Below are 19,834 nucleotides of genomic sequence, written 5' to 3' on the forward strand. Positions count from 1 at the left end.
CTTTTTTGACATTTTCGTCGAAATTTATTTATCAAAACCAAAAAAAAGAGGTAAAAATCAACAAATAAAAATGAAATTACACGACTGGAATGAAAACGCGTCAAACAACAAGAAATGTAAACATGAAAATGGCGTCAAATATGGAGAACATGACAGTTCTTAATGACAAACCGAAACTGAAACAAGTCAAAAGTACTTGTTTCAGTTTCGGTTGCTAATGTACTGGATTCGGTTTTCGAAAATGAGGAACCGAAAATAGAAAGATTCGGTTTCGGTTTCGGTTATAGCTGAATTTCGGTTGCTAATGTACTGAATTTCGTTTCAGTTTCAGTTTCAGCTACATGCGACAACCAGCCTTAATTGTTCGAAATATTTTGCCCATCGTGTGTGCATTCATAAGCATATTTTGTTCTTCTGACGGGTGGGTGTGTTTACACGCTCATGCAATCCCTCGCGTTTTTTCTGTGTGTTTTTTTTTATTAGCTTGAAGCCGATGTAACATGTTTGAAATCGATACACGTAATTGTCTTATAGTTGACGATGGTTTTAGTATATTTCATAATTCATCTGCATGCCCATAAAAATATCAAAAACATTCAATTGTAATTCAATATATGTGATTCTTTGGCTGAATTTCGGACAGAAAACAGAACAAATGTATTGCTGCGAGGCAAAACGTGTATGTAATATGCCGGCAAGTTCACGAAACCATCGAACGACAACATTCTATATCGAAACATTATGGAATTTATCACGCATGAAAAGGCCATTTTACGAACAATCACACAATAGAATTATGTATATTTCATAACGCAAAAAAAAATCGTGTCTAGAAAAAACAAAACAGAATGTACATTTGGTTCCACTGAATAAAAGATGAATTTAAAAATGCATACACACTTGAATGATAATGCATGAATTTAAAGAACGTTACGACATCAGCGAGTGACAGACAGAGATGACGAGAAGAAAAAAAACGCCAAAGAAACAGAGGTGTTGTTATTCATGCTTTAATATTAAGGAGTGGTAAATCTATTGAAATCGCACCAATGCTACACGGTATGCGCCCCCAAAAGGAACAATATGCGTACAATAATCATAATTTGTGTTCTGGATTCATTTGCTCGCGTCATTTAAATAATAACCGGAGTACGACGATTAAATCAGTTAACAATGTTTTCTCCCCCTTAGTCATTGTTTACGTGCCGTCAAACGCTCCAATTATTTTTTATGTTTTATTGTTTTTCCTAATGAAATTTTTTGTTTTCTCTATTTTTCCACAGATTTATGATTAAAATCAACTACTTCCGATGAACAATACCACTGCCAGAACGGAGTGAAACTTCCCGTCGATTTACGTGCATTGACGCCAATTTTGGTTTAAAAAAAAAAGTAAATTCGTGCGGTCAATTAGGTTCGAGCATTGAATTGTGTAGATTGTTGGCCAAAAAGGATTTACGGCCATTGAATATTTGTTGATTTGTGGCATTTCTTATTATAGTATATTGTAGAGCAATGAATCGTGACTCAACACGAAAGTTAAGTGACAGTGACTTCTGGCAAATATGCCACGAAATGCATCCGAGTACAAATTATACATTTCCTGTGGCTCCGATGCTGGGTGTGGCAAACAATGATAATTTCATGTCGAATGATCTCGAAAATTTAAATCGAAGACTCGATTTTGAGTCGCACGAAACAAGCGAAGACGTATCAAGCGATGATTCGCTGCAAAATCTTTATGTAAAAAAGCAGCGAGCTCATCGAAATTTATTGAATGCTCATTCGAATTGTGTGAATACACAAAAAATTCTCGATACAATCGATTTATTTTCGGATGAAGACAACGATAATGAGTGTCTAGAAAATGGTAAATGTAATGAAAACAACGATAGACATGAATTTAAACTCGATCGATTCGAAAGCAGTGACATTGATGCAATTCAAAATGCCGATGATTTACTACTAAAGATTGCTGACAGTGTACAACATTTGAAAACGAATGTCAATCAATTGAATGATAAATGTCAAACAAGCTCGATGGATGCGTATGCAGCATCAACAACAGCAATTGGCGATTTGATTGACTTTAGTGACGATTGGACTAACGGTGAAAGCAAAGATGAAAATTGTTGTACAAGTGACAAACCCATAAAGAAAGTTACGCATTCATGCGATCAAGGTAAACATTTTTGCGTTGTTGCAATTTCCATTTAAATACATATATTTATATATCACAAACATATTTGTACCGTTTTAAATGTTCGCATCATTTTCGCTTTTTGTTTTGGAATGTGAAATGTAATTGTTTTCAAAATTGTATACAAATGAACAAAAGATGTAGGTCGCGATGTTGAATGCACTTTAGCCATGCAACAACAATAGAAAATATACTTAACAATCAAATTAAATTTAAACCTGAAATGAGAAGCAAAAAAATAAAATTAACATGTAGATAAAAAAGATATGACAATATGCATTTGAAATTCCCATCTGTTATGGCACTCATTTTATTTATGTCTCTTTCTCTCTGCATACGTCAGGATCGCTAAATGATAGTGTGGGCAATGAAGGGCTTCCATATGTCAAAATCGAGCAGCGAAAAAATTTATTAAACAATAACACAGGAAGAGCTGCTCTTTCAAACGAAATAGAATACGATGGAAAAATGGAAGCGAATAACCATAGAAATGGCATACAGGTGAATTATTGCAATGAATGGCATACTGAAAACGGTAATGATTATCCGTCACCAACAACAAGCGAAAGCAGCAATAACAGCAGTAGCAGCAGTTGCAGTTATACGGATAGTTTGAGCAATAGCAGTGGAAGCACTACCAGTGACAACAAAAATATTGAGACCAAGATAGAGGCCAACGATGGCCATACGTGCACGAACAGCAACAGTCACAAACTGAATACCGAACACAATAGACGGTCGTACGAATTCGAGCAGTGCGCACATCAAACGCAACCAAACAGCAAAATAACAACAACAACATTTAACGTCAATGACAAATGCCAAATACATCCCGTTGGATGTCAGTTGAATTGTACTGCTATCACTGCTGGTACGATTTCTTGTGCAAAAATCAACATTGAAGCCAACAACAAGATAGAAGACAGTTCAAACGGCGCATGTGCTGTACATACATTCGTCACCTTCACCCACACGATACGAGACAATAACGAAGTGGATTCATCGATCGAGCCGAAATCGCAACAATTTGGGGTTGAAAAGGCTTCACAGGACGTGCTTACAACGTTGTCATCGGCTCAACAACAACATACATCAAATACCAATGACAGTAAGACGATTCGCATTGGATGTGCAAATGTAGTGGAGCAGCCAAAACCGTCTGCCATCTCATCGTTATTCATCGAATCATTACCAGTGGATACCAGCACATCGGCAGACAGTGTTAGTTTACAAGCTGAATGGGATGCTGATAAAAACAACAATCCTTTGCAATACAAGGACAAACGAACAAAAGCTCTTCCACATTCGATAAATTCAAAAGTTATACACGAATCGCCAATAAATTCCAGACATTTTCCAATTGCACATAATTCAAATATCGTAAATAAAATTGTATGTGAAAAATTTGTGCCAATTTTATGTGAACACATCGAACAAAAACCAAATAAAATCGAGAAAAATTTAAGCTCAGCCAGTGCTGCGTCGACACCATTTGATGATGCAGACAACCAAGATAAAATTCAACCAATCGCTGCCAGTGTAAATACAAAAATATGTTTGCGAACAAAATCGACTAAATGTAAATTAAAATATCGAAGAAACGTGTATGAGTGTCGATGTAAATCAAATTCGAACATTTCTTTAGAAAAAACTAATAAATTCAATCAAAAGTGTAACAAACGACGAGGTGGCAACGAACACAAGTGTCGAAAACAGTCGAAAAATTGTTCAACAAAACGTCGCAAGAAAAACGACAAACGAAAAAATCGAATTGGCAAACAGGTACGATGTAATTGCAAGTGGAAATGCTGTCGTGGCCATTTATGTGATTATGATTTATGTGAAACGTATCTAGGGACGTCGAAGTGTGGTCAAACCAAATCTAATAACAAACCATTCGCCAATGTACTGTCGATTGCAAAAAAAGGTGAATCAAGTTGTGGCAATGTTGCAACAAATAATAATAGTGAAAATTTTGTAAGAAAATCTGAAAAAATCGAAACAACTGTGTCTGGTGGTCGATCCGCAGATGGTAAAATCAGTCTGTCTCAATCGAAACGCCGTAGTGGTAGTTGCAATGAGAGTACGTGCGATACAGTGACTGTAGCATTACCATATTCATCGACATCGTCAACGACGACAAGTACCGTGTACGATGCAACAGCAATAGAAACCGTTTCATCGACGTTAGCTTGTGATACGGACCAAAGTTTAAAAGCTATAAATAAAACGTTGTGCATTGACAGTGCGAACAACATCAATGACGACAGCGACGACGACGACGACAAAGACTGTAATCGCTTAATTACAACAACTGTAAGTGAGCTCAGTGCAAGTGATGTGCTAGTTGATGATGCAGATGAATTCACGAAAACTCTTGAAATATCGCCGCCCATTGAAAAGATAAAGCAAGTGCTCAATGCAGTAAAACAGTGTAGCGATACAGATCTTAGTGTTGTTAATTGTAATGGTAATAATTACTGTGCTGAAAATGCGTCAAAGCCAACAAAGTGTAACCACATTTGTAGCGCAGAAAATCTAACACTCAATGTAAATTCGTTGAAAAATTCACTAAAATTAAGCGAAAGCTGCGATTCTGTATTCTCCGATTCGATATTTACATTGAAGCGTTCTGCATCGACGTCATCATCGTTGTCGCTCTTATCGTTAAACAGTGGTGAACCGTTTGAAGCGAGCAATCGCTTGCGACGTCTAGAAGAACGTTTCAAAGACTTTTCCATCACCTCGTCAAATAAAAAAGGTAGGTGTGTGAACAACAATAATTTATCGCCGTCGTCTACAATCGCATCGCAGCAACAGCAACAACGTTCGAATCAAATTCAGCCAAATTACGATAGCAAAGGTCATTCAGACGCTAGCACAGAACAACAACAACAGCAAATTGTCGATGCGTTAACATCCATTGTATCGAGTCCAAGTAAGTCAGTCATTGATAAAACATTCGGTGAACCAAAGAGTTCACATCTGAATGATGGTGTCGTTAGCAATGAAAATGAGAGTAATCTAAAATACAGTGACGGCAATAATAATCACATTAAATTAAAAAGTAATCCCAACGAAAAACTCATCGAAACGGAAACTAAACATATTTGTTGTGCGCACACCATTCGAAAACGTAAACAAATTGACAAACACACTGAAAGTAATAAGAAACAGCACATACATATTAATTGTGAACCCAATCGAGTAGAATCACCAATTGATGTTGAAAAATTATTAAATAACGGCATCTTCATTCAGTCAACGGCTCAACAATCTTCCACTTCAGGCAAAGGATTATCTGAATCAATCGATGCTCAACAGCAAGAAGATAATCAAGTAGTCATCACTGACGACGACGACGACGAGGACGAAAGCTCAAGCACTACTGCGCAATCATTCACAGCCTTTGAATCGCAACCGAGCTCATTAAAAAAGGATTCCACGAAGCATCGTAATCAGCAAATACACGTAGCAAATGAAATTGAAGTCGACGACGATAAGCTCAATTCGAATAATAAATCATCAACGAACACATTGACTAATAGCGACGACCAATTGCAAAAAATCAATACACACAAAAGGAGCGATTGCACTGGCCAGCAAAGCGAAACCATCATTAATTTTGACGATAATAGAAACAACCTTGAACAAATATTCGACGATAAAAACCTATCGAACGGAATTAATCAAAACGAAATACAAATAGTTGACGCCAATGAGCAAGAAATAAGCGAAGAAAAGCAGGAGGACGCAGACGAGGAGGAGGAGGAAGAAAAAAGCAGTACATCGAATTCAAATGAAGTTACTGAAAGAAATCGTACGGAAACCGAAGTTGAACAACTTGAAAATATAGCGAATCGTTTAATAAATTGTACGCCTGTGTCAATAAGTACGGAATCGGAGGAGATTTGCAATTTATTTTCCGAAAATCAGCGACCGGCCATTGATTCGCCATTTATATATCACGACGAAGAGCTTAAAACCAATTGTATATTTGATGTTCGCCAGTTAAGCGGATTTCATTTGCCACCTTTCGATCATATTTATGAGTGTTATGATGAATTGGAAGATGATGTTGATGACAGTGAAATTCCAATATACGGTCTCAATGTAAATCAATCAAAAGGTAAATTGTTTTCTGTTTTTTTTTTGGTTCTTTTGTTTTGTCGAATGGAATTTAATTTGCGAGATGAAAATTCCATCAATTTTCCTCCATCATATTGAATGCATATAATGCTAAAAAAACGTGGAATTTTTTTACAGATATTTTAAATAATAACGACAACAACGATGATGAATTAACTAATTGTGATCCAGAGCAATTAAATTTTCCGTCAAATTACTGTCAGTGCACCATTGAATCAATTGTACCATTGTATCCAGAAGAAGCCTATCGACCAACGTCAAAAACAAATAAAACAGCTGCAATCATGAGGGACAAGACAACTAGCGGCACTTTACGTGGTCTATTGAAAAAACCAAATCGACCGCCACCATCACAGAAGAACCGTGTCATTTTTGATGAAACACGTAACGAATTCTTTGATGCCGACTACATTATTCTAGTACGAGATGATTGTCCATACGATGAAGAAGATGAAGAGCCGTGCACGTGTGGTGAACACGAATTGGTTCGATTGTGTTGTGATGAAGGTTGTCAATGTAGTGCATACACCGAGGATGGACGTACACCACAGGTAACACATTTTGATTTACACTTTCAAATGCATTTTAATTCTCTTAGAATTCAATCTATTAACCAATTTTGAATTGTTAGCGTGCGCTCAATCGATAAATTGCAAAATTGACGCCAAATGCTTGTCGTTTGTGCCAAAAACACATACACACTCACACCATCGCTTTGTTTTCCGTTTTTGTTCGGCACAAAGTGAATATCGTTGCAATTTATCTACATACCCCATTTACTTGAAAATGTTCTGCAAAATGTATGCGAGGAAATGTGTGCAAAACCCCAAAAGATGTAATAAGTTTTGACATTAATTCATATACTCACATGACATAGTACATAAAATATATATATTTATATGATATAAATATTATGACTCAAGGAAAAAACCTTTGACATCCAACATGTGCAACGTAGTTCGTTCGATGGCATGGTTCCAAGTTTTCGATTGTATTATAAAATTGGATGCAAGTTTTGGGCATTGTGCACAGTCGAGATTGTGCGCCCTATTCAATACGGTTAATTGTATACGTGCATGCATGTGATACGTTATTTATATAGAAATAGCAGCTGGATCGAAACAAAGTCGTCTTTAAGACGAGATATAATTTATATGAACAGATTCAACAGCCATTTTCCTTCAAAAAGTATAAACGCTAATTAATTTGTTCATTTTGGTAGCGGAGATTTACCGCAGCAGACGACACACATACAATAAAAACACAAATAAAAAACCCTATAAGAGAGCAGTAAAATGGCTGCAGTAATGTTTCATTTGCCGAGTGCACTGATTTCTTTGATCTACCCAAAGAATTACAGTTTTGTTACCTCTTTTTTTGTTGGACGAGCAAGTGCTTTAAAACACTTAATTCACTTTTGCTTGTGCGCCTGTGCAAAATGAAGAGAGGTGTAAAATGTGTTGAAATGCAATTTATCGAATCAATCAAATCGGCACCAAATGAATCAGAGAAAAATCAATAATATCAAAATTCCGGAAAAATGCGCTTTCGCTGAAATCATAGACGTTCGAAATTTCCCAACAACCTAGGTTTTTCTTCTTTTTTGTAATGGTCTAAATATTACTGTCACTTGCTTTTTATGAATAAAAGAAGGCCTGAACGCTCACTCTTCGCACATAATTAAATCATTTAAGTTGTTTGCCAAAGTGAATGAGGCGCATTTTTTTCTTGCTTATTGTCGTCACAAAAGCGAGCGATATGCAGGTGAATAAAAATGGAAGTAATGTTGTTTTATGTCGTTGTTGCGCTCTGAGCTGATGGTATTTCCATTTAGTTAAGCCTCTTCAGGTCGTTCGCGTCACAAGGAAAATGTTATTATTTTGATTTTTTTTTCTTGATTCATTGAAGTTTGCATACAAATCGAGAAAATAAGCTTTCAAATGATTTTAGGAACGCTGTTTTTTCTCTCTGAGAACCACAAAAAGAGAAAGGAGAGAAATTGCGTGCAAAAGAGCAACATTAAAAGAGGAAAAATGCTTTTTTCACAGAATCTTTCGACATTTTGAAAAGCGAAGTTATGTTCAATGCATTCCATAAATGTCTTGGAGCTACGGTATGTAAAGCATTGGCGCAAAAGAATTTTAACTTTTATTAAAAGACACTCCTTCTGTGCTGCGCCAGTATCGAGGTGCTCGATGGACTTTTAATTCAAAAAAAAAATGACTAAAAACGAAATTCTCAGCCACTCTGACTTTTGCTCTCAACTCAAAAAAAAAATATAATTCATATATGACTCGTTTATGAATAGTCTACTTGTATACGTGGAAAACTACAAAAATGAAAATTGCCAAAATAACTTCGATACAGTTGTGTTGCCAGTTTCCTTGAGTTTATGAAAAAGCATTGAATCTTTTATTGCATTATATTACATAATCAAATTCAACGTCTTTTTCTCAAATAAAAGCACATTGAATTGGCAGCAAAGGAAGCAGCCCAAAAAAAACGAAGAAGACTTGCCCGTAATTCAATATCTATTCTATTCCATTAGTTATCAATTTTGTTGGAGTAGCTTTCTCGAGAACACTCATAAGAGAAGAAATTTTCGAGGAGTGCCCTGGCACTTTTTGCTCGATTGTAAGTTAAGTGATGAATGAAAATACAAGTGAATGTATACACTCCCAAATGTAGATATACAAAACTCATGTTCAGGTCAATGTGCTTCACCATTGCAATTCCCTTTTGAAAGACGGAAAATTTTCATACTTGATAGTACTTAACAAGCAATGGAGGCGATTAATGAAAAGTGCTCGATCACAAATAACGATGCATCTGAAAAATTTCCATCCCTTAAATAATGACGCCTGGGGACATGGAGTGCTGTTAACTCATTTATAAATAGTTTATTTTAATTAGCAACTCAACGATCAAATTCAGAGTGGAAGGAGTTGGTGTAGAAAAAGTTAGAGCGCACGTTTGTCAGTGACGTGCAGTCAAAGTTTTCGAACGCGAAAAGTGTGGGCGAAAGAGGAAAAAGTAAATAAAATTCATTCGCATATTTATCAAATGAAACAATGGACGGAATAAACAATGGCTCAATGATACCATTGGAAATGTACCATTGCAAACGTTGCAATGATGCTCTTTAGGCAAAAAAAAACCAATGCAGAGAAAAATATATTGTTATTTTTATCTGTGGGAATGCGAGCAACAAAAATAGACGACCACAATCAACACTGCATTGCATGATGCGCATTTTAATATTCTTTTCGTGCGAACAGAATATGCATTCTATTTTTTTTTGTCTCGCCAACTTCATTTTTTTTGTGTCACTGGTCAAGCACACAGTATGACGTGCATAGAATTGCTTCAAATGACTTTGAGCAAAAATTATTTAAGAAAAAAGTTTCAAATTGTTTGAAACACCTATAGAAATGGCAACTGATATGTACATAGATGATTGAGATGACATTGAGCGCACACATAGGAATGAGAGAGAAAAATTATTGATTGTTCTATTTAAAAGTACTCTGTAGTGACATTATTTCGATGTTAATTAGAGCCAACGATGTCTATTTCATAAAGAGAACACAAGGAAATGAGTTTTGTGGTTATCGTTTATTTTAATCTTTCACATTGTAACCATTCTGTTTGCAGAGTCCGAAATATGCGCCACCGATAGAGTTTGTGGATCAGGCGGCGTTGAGCCCGCCCGAAGGTTATAAGGATGGCGGACTGCAACAAGCATTGGGGGGTGTTTTAGGTGGTCACATTTTTGGCGCTCAGCATATTCAGCAATTGCAGGTGATTCAACGATTACAAGCAAAACGAGCGGCCATGTTGGCTGCCCAACGCGCAAACAACAACGGCACTAACCAAAGTGGTAGCTCAAAAAATCAAGTCGCGCCACCACCACCGCCTCCATCACAGACCATTTGTACCGAATGTGCTGAATGTACGGAGTGCGCTGCCAAACAGGAACACGATGAAGGTATGTCATACTCTTTTCCTTTGATACGATTATTTTCAGCTCGAAAAAAAAAATCAATATTTCATTTTGCTACGAGATGTTATCTCGTCGAGCTACACTATATAAATATTTTTACAGAGATAAAAATATAATTTTCGGTTTTCTTTTTTTCGTTCGACTTTCTGTCGTGAAAACAACCGCAAAATTCATTCGCTTTGAAGAGGAAAGATTAGAGAAAATGAAAATACAGTACAGAAGCCAAGTGTCTATCTCTTTTTCTCCCACTCGACATAATTGATATTTCTATGCTATAAATAACGGATGAGAATGCTTTCCGTTTTCCGACATTTCATTACACGCAATATCGTATACAATACACCCACCACATATTCGCATTTATATAAAAATATTTACCAAAAACTCATTCAACCATAACAATTTAGATTAAACACATGGGAACGATTACTCTGCATATGACAACGATGATGATGATGATAGTTCAATTGTAAACCGTTTTCGCTTTCGAGAAAAAACAAATTCTCCATTTTTTTTATTGGACATTAACATTGAACATGGCACGAAGCGGTTTTAATCATTACGAATTATGGCAGAGAAGAAAGTGCGTAGTCGTTCAATCAACTTTCAGCCTTGACCCAGCGTGTGTCGTACATGTAAGGCTTACATTGTAAGCATCCCATACATATCGCAAACTCGCGCACTCCTGCACCACCAAAAGATTGTAACTGACAAAGACGAAGACGACCGCTCGAATTTTCACAGCTCTTTATTGAATAGCAACAGAAGCATGTTATAGACCAGTGCGTGCTTGCGTGCGTGTTGTTGATTGGCTCACCCTGGTTTTTCATCCGTATCTCTTCCATTTGTTTCATACGCATTCAATTTGCCCAAATCTGTGGACTTTATCTGATGCATGTGTGCGTGTGTGCGTGTGACGTACGGTTCCGATACGACCATGGCTGGATTTGAAAACAAATAAGGGTGAATAAATTCTAAAGACTATCGAACCTGAACGAGACAAAAAAAACTACGAAAACATTTTTTCAAAGTAAAATTGATGTTAATCAAATGTCTATGCAGACAAAATTGACACTCGTACCATTTGAAGTGGATGAAAAAGTCTGCCATTGATTCATATATTATGAAGGAATGCAAAGCCGACGACGGCCACATATTTTCACTGAACAAATGCTGCGTTGTCAATGGTCGTGGCGAATAAACTTTTTGGTTCTCTTTTCATTCGAACTTAAATCCAGTGGTTGATTTATTTCAATGTGCAAAAAAAAAAAAACTTTTAACTTTTATCAAATTTCACTTTGCACACGCTGAAATATATTAAAACTTTGACTTTTATCAACTTTTTCATTGCTATTTATCTTTTTCATTTGAATATAAAACTTGTTTGACAAACAATGACTTTATTTTTGGTGAGCACTCAATACGATTAAAATATTTTAATTGTACAATGTGCGCCGTAGAATTTGACGAACTTAAATAAAATTAGAGTGATACTAAAAAAGGGGAATCTGTCTTTTTTTATGACCCATTGTAACATTTTGGCATTTATGCATGGTATCAGTTTCAAAATAAACTTAATGATTCGGTAAACGTAAGAGCGCAATGTGCGTGCTCACTTCACTCCTGTCGAACCCATTTTTTTTTTCGACAAAGAGCACATGAAAAATTAAGCGATAGTATGTAAAAGAATTTGTACACATATTCAAAGGCAGTGAGTCGCTTGCTCTTTCAACTGTGACTCCGGTGGCAGCGCGTAGTCGTCGAAATATACACGAACCCATTGCAATCTGTTCCGGTATTCATATTACTAACAATGCCTTGAATGGGAAAAAATTCTACAAAAAAAAACCGACAACAACGCAGTCAATTTTTACTGTTGAAACTCGGATTTTGCTGGAATAAAGAACGAAAGAAGAATAATCATGGAAGTAAAAAGTGTGTAAAAAGAGAGAAACAAGCATTTGAAAATAATGTGTTCCAACGATTTTTTTTTCACCACAGAGGAAGCATTGAAATGCAAGGCCATTGTTTTAATCGCATAATTGTTCGTAGTCAATAAAAATGTTGAAACGCATTCAAAAACTTCCGAGCGATTTTTCGTTGTTGTTATTTGATCTCAAATGAATCTTTGTCGTAATGCCATTGGAAAAAATTGATTCTACCTGAAGTTTAGCGATGCCACTAATTTGACTGTTCTCTCACAGCAAATGGAACACTTAACAGCATGAACTCATGATATTATTTTAAATGACACAGTGTCTGACCACCGCTGCAATGCATATTTCGGATATTGGATATTAAATTTCGAATCCGGTGCACATATAATCAATGACCATACAACACACCTTCGTTTTTTTTTACAATGAACACACACATGTATATATTCCATAAATTGAACTGATGGCACGCACATTGTAAAAACAAGCTTCGGAAGAGTTGGGATAAAAGCATAGTAATAGCATTAAAAAACTTAGCATGGACATAAAATGATTGGGAATCACAATGAATTGGTTTTGTGACATCGACAGTTTTCATTTTAGCATGAAGGCGATCGATCGTATATTGTTCTAAAGACCAAGTGAACAGAGAGAGTTATTTTTTTACAATAGATTTTGTTTTTCTAATAAAAAATATCCTCTTTTTAATCCTGAGTCCCATTGTGAATTGTAAGTCGTATTTTCTATTATTTCCAATTGTTTTCAATTGAATTTATTAAATTTTGCAAGTGAGTGCAAGGTGAAAAGTTTTCCCTCAATGAATTATTTTAGTTTATTGGTTTGATTGGAAGTGAAAAGGTTATATAATGCAAAAAATATGAGAGTATTTTGTTCGATATATTTTAAAACCAATTTTCCAACAAAATTTAATAAAAAAAGACGAAACTATGTAGTTCATTCATTTTTGTTTTGCTCTCATTTTAACAATGCTAAGCTTCTGCCTAAAGCCTTCGAATCATTCCACTTTTCCACATTCAATTTGATGTGTATTTTTATGTTTATATTTTATATATAAACATTTCAGTGCCTATTCAAAAGTTGTGGATTGCAGTTTTTTTGCTGTTCTTTTCGAGCGACTAAATAGAAAATACATTTTCCAATGCTGTAATACAATTGATGGGTTTCTAGTTTTTCAATATTTTTTTCTTCTTTAGTTCATGTATGAATGGCATTTCCGATTATATTTTCATGGAAAATCTATTCTTTACTATCGAAAATCTTTGAACTATCTTTTCGCTTATTTCCTGTTTTATCTTCCATGCAGACGAATCACAAATAAGATTTTTCGGCATGAACAAGGCCCAGGTCTCAATATTCGTCAAAGAACCAAATCCGGCCTTCCAACAAACGATTTTGTTGGCAAATTCTCAATATTTATTTCGAATATCGGCGAATGAAAAAAATATATATAAAGAAAATCCCAGTTATTTTATTTTCCAATCAAATTCTCGATTTGAATTAGATTTTCAATGAACTGAGATACGTACGTATTCAAATGCATTAGCATATATGCGATGAGAATGGGATCGTCTTGTCGCGACACTCATGTCGTACATATACACAAAACCCATTCATAATGGAGATGGTGTATTAAAATCGTTTTCACTTTGCATATTGTTTGTGGTGTAAAGAATTCAATGTGAATGGATCTCGTTTGTGAGCGATATGTTAAACAAGCCACCAGTGACAAAGCAATTCATCTCGGTCATCATTTGAATCATAAAACAAACAAGATACATTTATTGTATTGTAATAATAGTTGCACTGTATAAACACAGTCACATTGCCACGCGCACTCATACATACCTACAGCCATGAAATGTATGTAGCGACGTATTCGTTTGCTTTCGTACAAGACTCGAGATGATAAATTAACTAAAAAGCATGATTTGTCATCTGACTTTGTATGTTTTGCGTGCGTGTTGGCATCATTGTACAATTATTACAATGTCAGATCCGCCAACCATTTGCTTTGGCCTCACAAAATACCCGTTTCCTTGCCAATGATCTGTCATTCTATGTCTTCTTCATTTTCTACTTTTTTATACACATTTTTTTTTTCTGCTTTTCCAAAATGTTACAGTGTTGACATTTATTTTAGTATTCGTACTTTAGAGCTAACGACAATTCTAGGGGGTAGACACCTATGAATCCAGTGTGAATTATTTGATTTCTATGAAATCTTTGACTCTTGCGATTTCGGTGATTTCTCGATTCCAAACCTCAATATTGGACATAAAATACACTTATATACAAAGCTAATTTCACTGTGGTAGTTTGCGCCTATAGTAGAAGTCGCACACATAGTGTGTGTGTGGTACAATATACACAACATTTGACAGAAATCAAAGAAATCACAAAAATTGAATTCTGCGATTTCTGTGATTTTTGTGATTTCTGTGAGTTTTGATTCCACGTGTCTACCCCCTAGCGACAATTCTTCAATATTAAATCAAATGGAATTTTTTTATGTTTATTCGTCGATTGGAAGGAATTTCGCAAGATTTCTTTCGAATAAATGCGATGTATTTTTATTTTGAATTTCTAATTTCTTTTGGGATGTTAACGCTTTGTATAATGTTGATTTACAGCGAAAAAGGTCAGAATAACAAAAGAAAATAAGGGCCGAAACACAGTTCATACAAATGTTGGATTTTTTTTACAATTGACTCAACTCTAAAGAAGTTCTTGTGAATGCAAAATGAATATTTCGTCTTTCGCTCTAAAAATAGAGTAAAGAGAATTTTCTCACCACTTTCCGCCTACGAGCACTAGTCCTACTGTGTATTTAGTTTAAAAATTCTACTTTCCGCCCATTGAGAATGTTTGCATTTTATTCTCTCGACACGTTAAATGTCTATTCACATTACAAAGAACGAACGCGTGTGAATGACCGGATGTTTGCAATTAAAACATGATAATGATGTTTCTTGCTGATTCTTTTTTAATTCGGTGGTGCTATTTTTGGATTTTGGTGCCATAAGAAGAATGGAAATAAAAGATCAAATTATAATACAAATGAATATGAACCAATATTAAGTAATAATGACAGTAAATTAATTAATGCCTATAAACAATATATTTTCGCACACTCATAAGACAAAATGAAAGAGAGAGGGAGATAGAGAATGGCAGAATTGAAAAAAAAGAGCATATTATTAAATTATAGACATCGATGGTGGCGGCTATGGTGACAATGTTGAAAATGATACGAATAAAAATAGTCGACGCGATGAAGACAAATGTGCGCTCCATTACGATGTAATTCAATTCTCATCTTTGTACAATCTTTTTTTATCTTTCTCTCTTTCTTCCAAATGTATTAAATAACAGTAGAAATGGTGGCACCTTCTGTTTGCGCCACTCGGTGATACATTTTTTTCTCTACTCTCTGTCTCTGTTTCTCCTTCATTCATTTGACAAGTGTATGCGTGTGAATAAAATCGATACATTATCTTGGATGAAGAAAAAAGCACCATCTACATGTCTCGACTGTAGAACCTGTCATTTGTGCGGCAATTTATTATTCACCACTTAAACTAGCCGTACAGATCAAGTCATTTGCAAATGGAAATGTATCGTTTTGTATTTGACTCGAATCTGTTCTACATGTGTATGGGTAGTGTTCACAGTGAATTACCGTTAATCGTAATGTCGATTTAGATAAACATAATTTTGCCATCATCAGAATTGACATCGTTGTCGATGTCGAAAGTAGCAGGTTTCAAATACACACACGTAAAAGGTTTCAAATGAAATTCAATTTATTTGGAATGCAATGAGACATTTTACTCATGTTAGCGTTTTTTTTTTATAAATCGTGCTATCGAAATATTATTGCACATTGATTCGAAAATGTTTGTGACAAAAAGTCATCCATGTTGGGTTTCAATGATAAAAATAAAAATCTTATTGATTTTCTGCCGTTTTCAGCTTTACCACACATGGCACTTTTATCGATTCAAGCAACGTCACCGGAGCGACGTTTCACACAAAAAGAAATTATCGCTGGAGAAGAACGACCAAAATATTTGCTCATCAAACAGCATCAGGACTCTGTATCATCCGGATCAAATGCAACACCAGCAGGTATTTGCGAAAATCTTTCGATTATCATTTTTTTTCAGTTCTTTTTGACATTTATTAACATATATTTATATTCGTTTGAATCGAAAGCAAGAGAATTGTTTCGGTTTAACACAATGAATAAATAATGTTTATGATAATTGGACGAACGATAAATTTTCCATTAAAATTGCAATTTAATTACAGTAAGATATGATATAAATAATGGCACTCAATTCACAAAGCGAAAAATCGGCCCAATTTATCCACACATTGGTTACATGTATTTGAAAAAAATCTGTTTAGACAATGACACCCACACATACACACACACACTCAAACACAAACACAAACCATTTTTTATGTATTATTTAAAATGGTAAATTTTTTAGTTAAGGATCCAGAGCTAGCATGTATTGTATTCGTATTATGTTGTTATGAGTTCGTTGCTTTATGTGTTCAGAAATTTATTATGATTTGGTTGTGTTCGACCAATTAATTAAAATTGATTGCATTCTGTATATTGGCGGTTTTTCGCCATTTACATATTGTATATTTTTGTTGTTGACGGTTTTTCGCGTGACCTCAGTGACATACATCATCCCTGTTTTTTTTTTCTCTGTGCGTATCTCACGTCACGTTTATTTCTGTTTGAATGGAATTTTTCGGAATGGTAATTAAATCACTCGATTTGCTGAAACGTGTGAGTGCCAAAATTATTGATACCGAGGTCACGCGCAATAATCAACCACGTAAACGTTTTTCGAGAAACAAATTCTCTTTTCTCTATCCACACGTTGAGTTTATCATTTTATTATTGAATTTGAATGAGTGAATGAGAGAATTGCATATGTGATGACGTTCAAAATCGTTGTAACCAATTGATACAAATATATTGAATAACAGCCAATGAAAGTTCTTGCTCACATTGAAACGTAATCTTCCAATTGAATTGAGAATATAAAGTTTTTCGAGCAAATTGAATTTTCATTGCATCGATTGAATACATCTATATTTATTATATGCAGAGTTCGCTCATTTCATATTCACAAAAATGGACCACAATCTATTTTATGTTGATGTTCGAACACACTCACACACACATACACACAAACACCAAATCCAAATTAGTTAAGTAAACAAAATTGAGCATTTTGCATAAACTGGATGCGAAAAGACGTATACATTTGAAATTTGAGGCATACTTTAATTATAAATGCGTACTCTATATATAGCCATAGGCAAGCATTGATGGAAAATGTAATCAAGTGTAATTTTGATTGTGCATGCATTTGATTTGTATCGAGCGCACCAGATTACAAGTGAAAATAGGACCACACACACACATACACGTTTTAATCAGTGCTCCTATTTTCACTGCTAATGTAAACATATAATTGAATTTGAGTTATTGTTCCCTTTTTCAGTGTGTGGCCTTTGTGTTTTACCAACAAATATTTTTTTTTTCTTTTTCTGTCTTTTTTCCTTTTTTACTCTTTTTTCTCGTTTGTGACGGCCGACAATTTTTGGTTGCGAATTTTCAACACACCACAACAAAAATGTGATGGGTATTTTTCATCTCATCTAAACAAAAAAAATCGTTTCCAATATGCATACATGCATACCATATGTAATGCATACATAAAACACAAAAAAATCATCATCCGATACCAAATAAATAACCGATTTTGTACCGCTTTTTCCTCATTCAAAATCACAATGCGATAAATATTTATAAATTCATTTGGTTTCTCTTTTTTCGTTCTTTTTTCCTTGCTTTGTTTCATTTGAAAATGGAACTTTGCCACTCGTAAATGGATACTTTTGTGAATCAAAACTATTTTCATTTCTAATTCGGCCCATTTTTATTGCGGATTTTTTTACTCTTTCGATTGATTTTGTGAATTCGTTTGTATCTATGTTTAATTTTGATTGATGCAAAAATTGATGCTTGACCAAAATTGGCAAAAAAAAATTGTAACCAAAATTATTAAATTTTATTTTTGCGTGGGATGGGGGATGGTAACATATATATCATACAAAAAAAAATATAATTGTTACATTGCACAACAGAAAAGAGTCGTTCGTCAAAAAATGCAATGAGCCAACGTTATGTCGTTGAGACGATCACAATGACAACCGTTACTGAACGACGTGTTCTAACCGAAGAGACTAATACAACAAATTCTATTATTATTGCACCGACAGCAGCGACAACGACAGCGACGCCGGCTACAGCAGCACCACCAACAACAATCGCAGCCACAGATAAATCCACTGACGATGGACAGAAGTCAACGGCTGGAAACGAATCACGTAGTACATATCTCAATTCAGATATTAGTTTGAAGCCGACTAGCATCTCGGCACAAATTACCGGCATTCTCAAAGGTGGCAAATTATGGAAAAACGATACAGTTCAAGTATGCATATGATATTCAATTAATATTTCACTTTAAAGCTATTGAATATGCTTATTTCAAAATTACATTTCTGATTACAGAGTGACGAAACAACATCGAGCGCCACATCTGATGATGAAACATCAAAACGTTCGGTGCGTTTTATCGATGGTGGTAATACAAAGTCGGAAAATTCAAGTGAACCCGATCAAGATGCATGCGATGGCGAATCAGGTCTAGGTAGTGGTAGTGTAACCACCACCGAAACAGACGTTGAATCAGATTCAATGATGAAACAATCAACATTGTTCCATAATTCATTAAGACCAAATTCAGCGTTAAGACAACTTTTCCCTGCTGCTGTGTTAAATACAAATACACAACCAACGCAAGCACTAACGCACGAAGCTTTACGAGCATTTGATGAGTCAAAACGTAGCCAATTGAAATCGAGCATTGTGCACAGTGACTCTGAAACCGATACCATTCGACGTACAATCGAACGAAATGCACTTCGCAGATCACTCATCAAATATGAACCAAAGTAAGTATAAAATTAATGTGATAACTTCAGAGATTGAAAATTATATTTATATTTATGTTCGATAGGAAAAAGGCAACTAAGCCAAATACATCGCTAGAAGAGCGTATTCGTCAATTAACTTGCGATGTTGACGAACCACCAAATGAGAATGCAACGATTAAAAATGATGGCAGAAAACAGCTTGAACGACGAAGTAGTCCAACGGGTGAAGAAAATCCACAATCCCAAGTCACAAAATATGTGCATACGGACAAAAGTATCTCACCAATTTCAACGGCATCTAGTTCATCAAATAGCTCAATTTCGGCTTATAAAAGAATCACTGATATCTTCCACAAAGAGAAACGTCAAGAGCGCATTCCAGAGGCTGATGAAAATCCAATTGTTATCCTACCTCAGGTAGGGGACATTTACCATTCTTTTTCCATCTCTGCATCTATTTTGAATAGTTAAATTTTTTAATTGGTTGTGTCT

At 35.2% G+C, this 19,834-nt stretch overlaps 1 protein-coding gene across 2 annotated transcripts in view; it reads left to right on the plus strand.

The window, feature by feature from the left end:
* Positions 1-19,834, plus strand: part of LOC116339484 — a 34,619-nt gene that overhangs the window by 10,920 nt on the left and 3,865 nt on the right. Inside the window, exons 2-9 of one of the 2 annotated variants that reach the window (XM_031765380.1) lie at positions 1,284-2,182; positions 2,544-6,329; positions 6,467-6,900; positions 10,004-10,337; positions 16,283-16,438; positions 18,626-18,837; positions 18,918-19,360; positions 19,426-19,759. In XM_031765380.1, the coding sequence (XP_031621240.1) occupies positions 1,516-2,182; positions 2,544-6,329; positions 6,467-6,900; positions 10,004-10,337; positions 16,283-16,438; positions 18,626-18,837; positions 18,918-19,360; positions 19,426-19,759 (6,366 nt within the window). In that variant the 5' untranslated portion in view covers positions 1,284-1,515. Of the gene's footprint in view, positions 1-1,283; positions 2,183-2,543; positions 6,330-6,466; positions 6,901-10,003; positions 10,338-16,282; positions 16,439-18,622; positions 18,838-18,917; positions 19,361-19,425; positions 19,760-19,834 lie in introns of both variants that reach the window. The other variant, XM_031765379.1, reaches the window with a different exon arrangement.

This window comes from Contarinia nasturtii, unplaced genomic scaffold (assembly GCF_009176525.2).
Source record: "Contarinia nasturtii isolate CC-2019 unplaced genomic scaffold, AAFC_CNas_1.1 Cnas_scaffold_533, whole genome shotgun sequence".
In the NCBI taxonomy this organism is placed as follows: domain Eukaryota; kingdom Metazoa; phylum Arthropoda; class Insecta; order Diptera; family Cecidomyiidae; genus Contarinia; species Contarinia nasturtii.